This window comes from Lolium rigidum, chromosome 1, assembly GCF_022539505.1.
Source record: "Lolium rigidum isolate FL_2022 chromosome 1, APGP_CSIRO_Lrig_0.1, whole genome shotgun sequence".
Taxonomy (NCBI): domain Eukaryota; kingdom Viridiplantae; phylum Streptophyta; class Magnoliopsida; order Poales; family Poaceae; genus Lolium; species Lolium rigidum.
In genome coordinates, this window is record NC_061508.1 from 246,180,184 (window position 1) to 246,182,573 (window position 2,390).

Genomic DNA, 2,390 nt, shown 5'->3' on the forward strand with positions numbered 1-2,390 from the left:
AATGTAAAAAAACAAATTTGTATTTGAGGGCAATGCATTATGTAAGGCTGGAAAAGTGCATCAGGAAGACATAATTTCAACTAGCAAAGGGTGCAAACTTGAGCATGCATGAGGGAAATGCTTGCTCTAGCTCCGCCCCTGCTTGATAGGACCTTCCGCAGGGAAGAAAAACATTTCTTGGCGGTATGCACTTTACATATAGCTCTGTCTCGTTCATCTGACTACGTTGCCATCAAAATGCTGAATGTAGTATGGCCAACATGCCCATCATATATGCATAATAAATCTACCCCCAAAATGTACTACAGAGCGAAATATCCCACGGCTTCATGTTGTATATACCTCACATAACATAAGTAACCAAAACTTGGCTCAAATTTACTTGAACAAAACCCTGCAATGTGGTGAAATAGTAGCCTTCTTTCTTCTTTGCACGTACACGCAAGGGTGTCCACCATAGGAATTGTTTGCGCGTGGCCGGCTTAGAAGAATCTATTTTCGTTGCTCTGGACGCCGCAGGTGACCACTTTGTTGGACCTCATCTTGCGAATGTACATCACGAGCCCCCCGATGCCGATCGCTGCCGAGATCGAGAACACGACGCTCGCTGCATGAAAAAAGAATGGCAGCGGGCGTTAACGAAATTGTTTCTTCAAACAGCAAGTGTGAGTGAGGTTTCAAGAAGTGGTTCTCATTTCGCACCAGCTACAACCCCGGCTGATGCCCCATGCCCTGAGCCGCCAACATCTGCACAGGAGAACATAAGTTCAGGCTGGCATTCCCCAAGGTTAATTAGGGATAGAAGTGACACTCGCGCGCCAGATCGGTCGATCGAGCAGAGAAAATGATGGAGCACGCACCTGCACAGTCGGTGGTGGAGTTCCGGCCATCGCCGCAGATGCAGACGAAGTCCCTGGTGAGCGGGTCGAAGCCGCAGGTGCCGTTGGCGCCGCGCCGCCGGTCCTGGCACTGCAGGCAGCGCGTGGTGACGGGGATCTCGAAGTCCACCCGGACGCCGTAGTCGGGCACCTGGTCGTAGGGCGGGAACTTGTCGCCCACCGCGCGCCAGTACACGCTGGTGTACGCCTCGCAGTGCCGCATCATGGTACGCAGCGACTCCGCGGCGCGGGGCTGGTAGGTGCAGCAGGTCATGTTCCCTTCGTCCAGCGCGTCGCGGCAGCCCGGCAGGTTCCGGCAGAGGTAGCCGGCGTTGTCGCACGCCGAGTCGCAGCGGTCCGGGTACCGGTCGCAGACCGCCGGCCGGGGAGCCACGATGACGCGGTCCTCGTCGCAGTTGAAGAAGAGGTGGTCGTTCCTCGGGGACAGCGTGAAGCGGGTGCTGGTGTCCAGGCTGAAGGGCGCGGCGTGGACGGAGGTGAAGGGCCGCGCGCAGGTCCACATGGACGGGTCGGTGACCACGAGGTGCGGGTCCGCGTAGTCGGCGCCGGAGACCGGGTACGTGCCGGACGGGGTGCGGAGGCGGAGCGTGGTGTTGTCGGTGCAGGTGAGCATGCTGCGGTAGTATGGGCTGCCGCACCCGTCGTCGATGCCCAGCGGGTAGCGCACCGGGACGTCGCCGCAGCTGTCGCGGCAGAGGCCACCGGCGACGGAGGGAGGCCGGGCTGAGATAAGTAGAAGGATCGTGAGGACATGGAGGTGGAGATGATGCATCTCCATATCACTGAAGTGGAGTGGCGCAGGGCAATGGCAAGGTTAGTGAGAACTGGTAGCTTGAGCTTCTTCGCCTGAATAATGGAGAAAAGGCTAAAGAGTGATGATGCATGGTTATTCGCTCGCTTGTGGTTAGGCTAGTGCTTTCGCGCTTTTGCTTTGAGCCTCTAGCTTTTGCTTTGCTCGGATCATGTTAGTGCCTTCTTTAGTCCATTGCCGGAATCTAATCCCGTGCGCTTGCCTCCCTGGTCGGCTACGTATCACCTAAGCAAGGCATAGCGTGGGTTTCGCTCTCTTTTTTCACAGTTATTTCTAGATTCATCGCAAGTTCAGGAGCATGCCGTAATTCTTTTGATTCAGGGGAAGCTCGAGACCACGCGGGCACTATTTTGAGGTTAACCTGAAAATGACCTACAAGAGGACCGTGAAAATGATGAGATCGTCCAAGTGGTGTTCAGATCAGGTTGGATTTAATCAGAACTGCACTAGCGCCGCAGTCTCTGCTCCACTCAGACCTGATCGATTAGTTCAAAAGATAGGCAGGGAAACATGCAAGCTTTGAGATAATCTCAATCGAAATCTTGAAATGAACAAAATCTATCAGTAAGTAACAATTAAGGCAAAAAATGTTCAGAATCATGGAAGCTTTGAGATAAAAAAGAATCAAAGCTCTAAAAGATGAACTCAAATGAACAAACAATACATGATAGTGCCGTTCG

The 2,390-nt window shown here is 53.6% G+C and overlaps 1 protein-coding gene across 1 annotated transcript; it reads right to left on the reverse strand.

Annotated features, from left to right (window-relative positions):
• Nucleotides 1-474: 474 nt before the first annotated feature.
• Nucleotides 475-1,677, reverse strand: LOC124657111. The gene is made up of 3 exons (XM_047195722.1): nt 861-1,677; nt 703-747; nt 475-607 (listed from the first exon to the last, which is right to left on the reverse strand). The coding sequence occupies exons 1-3, from the start codon at nt 1,675-1,677 to the stop codon at nt 483-485; spliced, it is 987 nt and encodes a 328-aa protein (XP_047051678.1). The 3' UTR covers nt 475-482.
• Nucleotides 1,678-2,390: the final 713 nt, after the last annotated feature.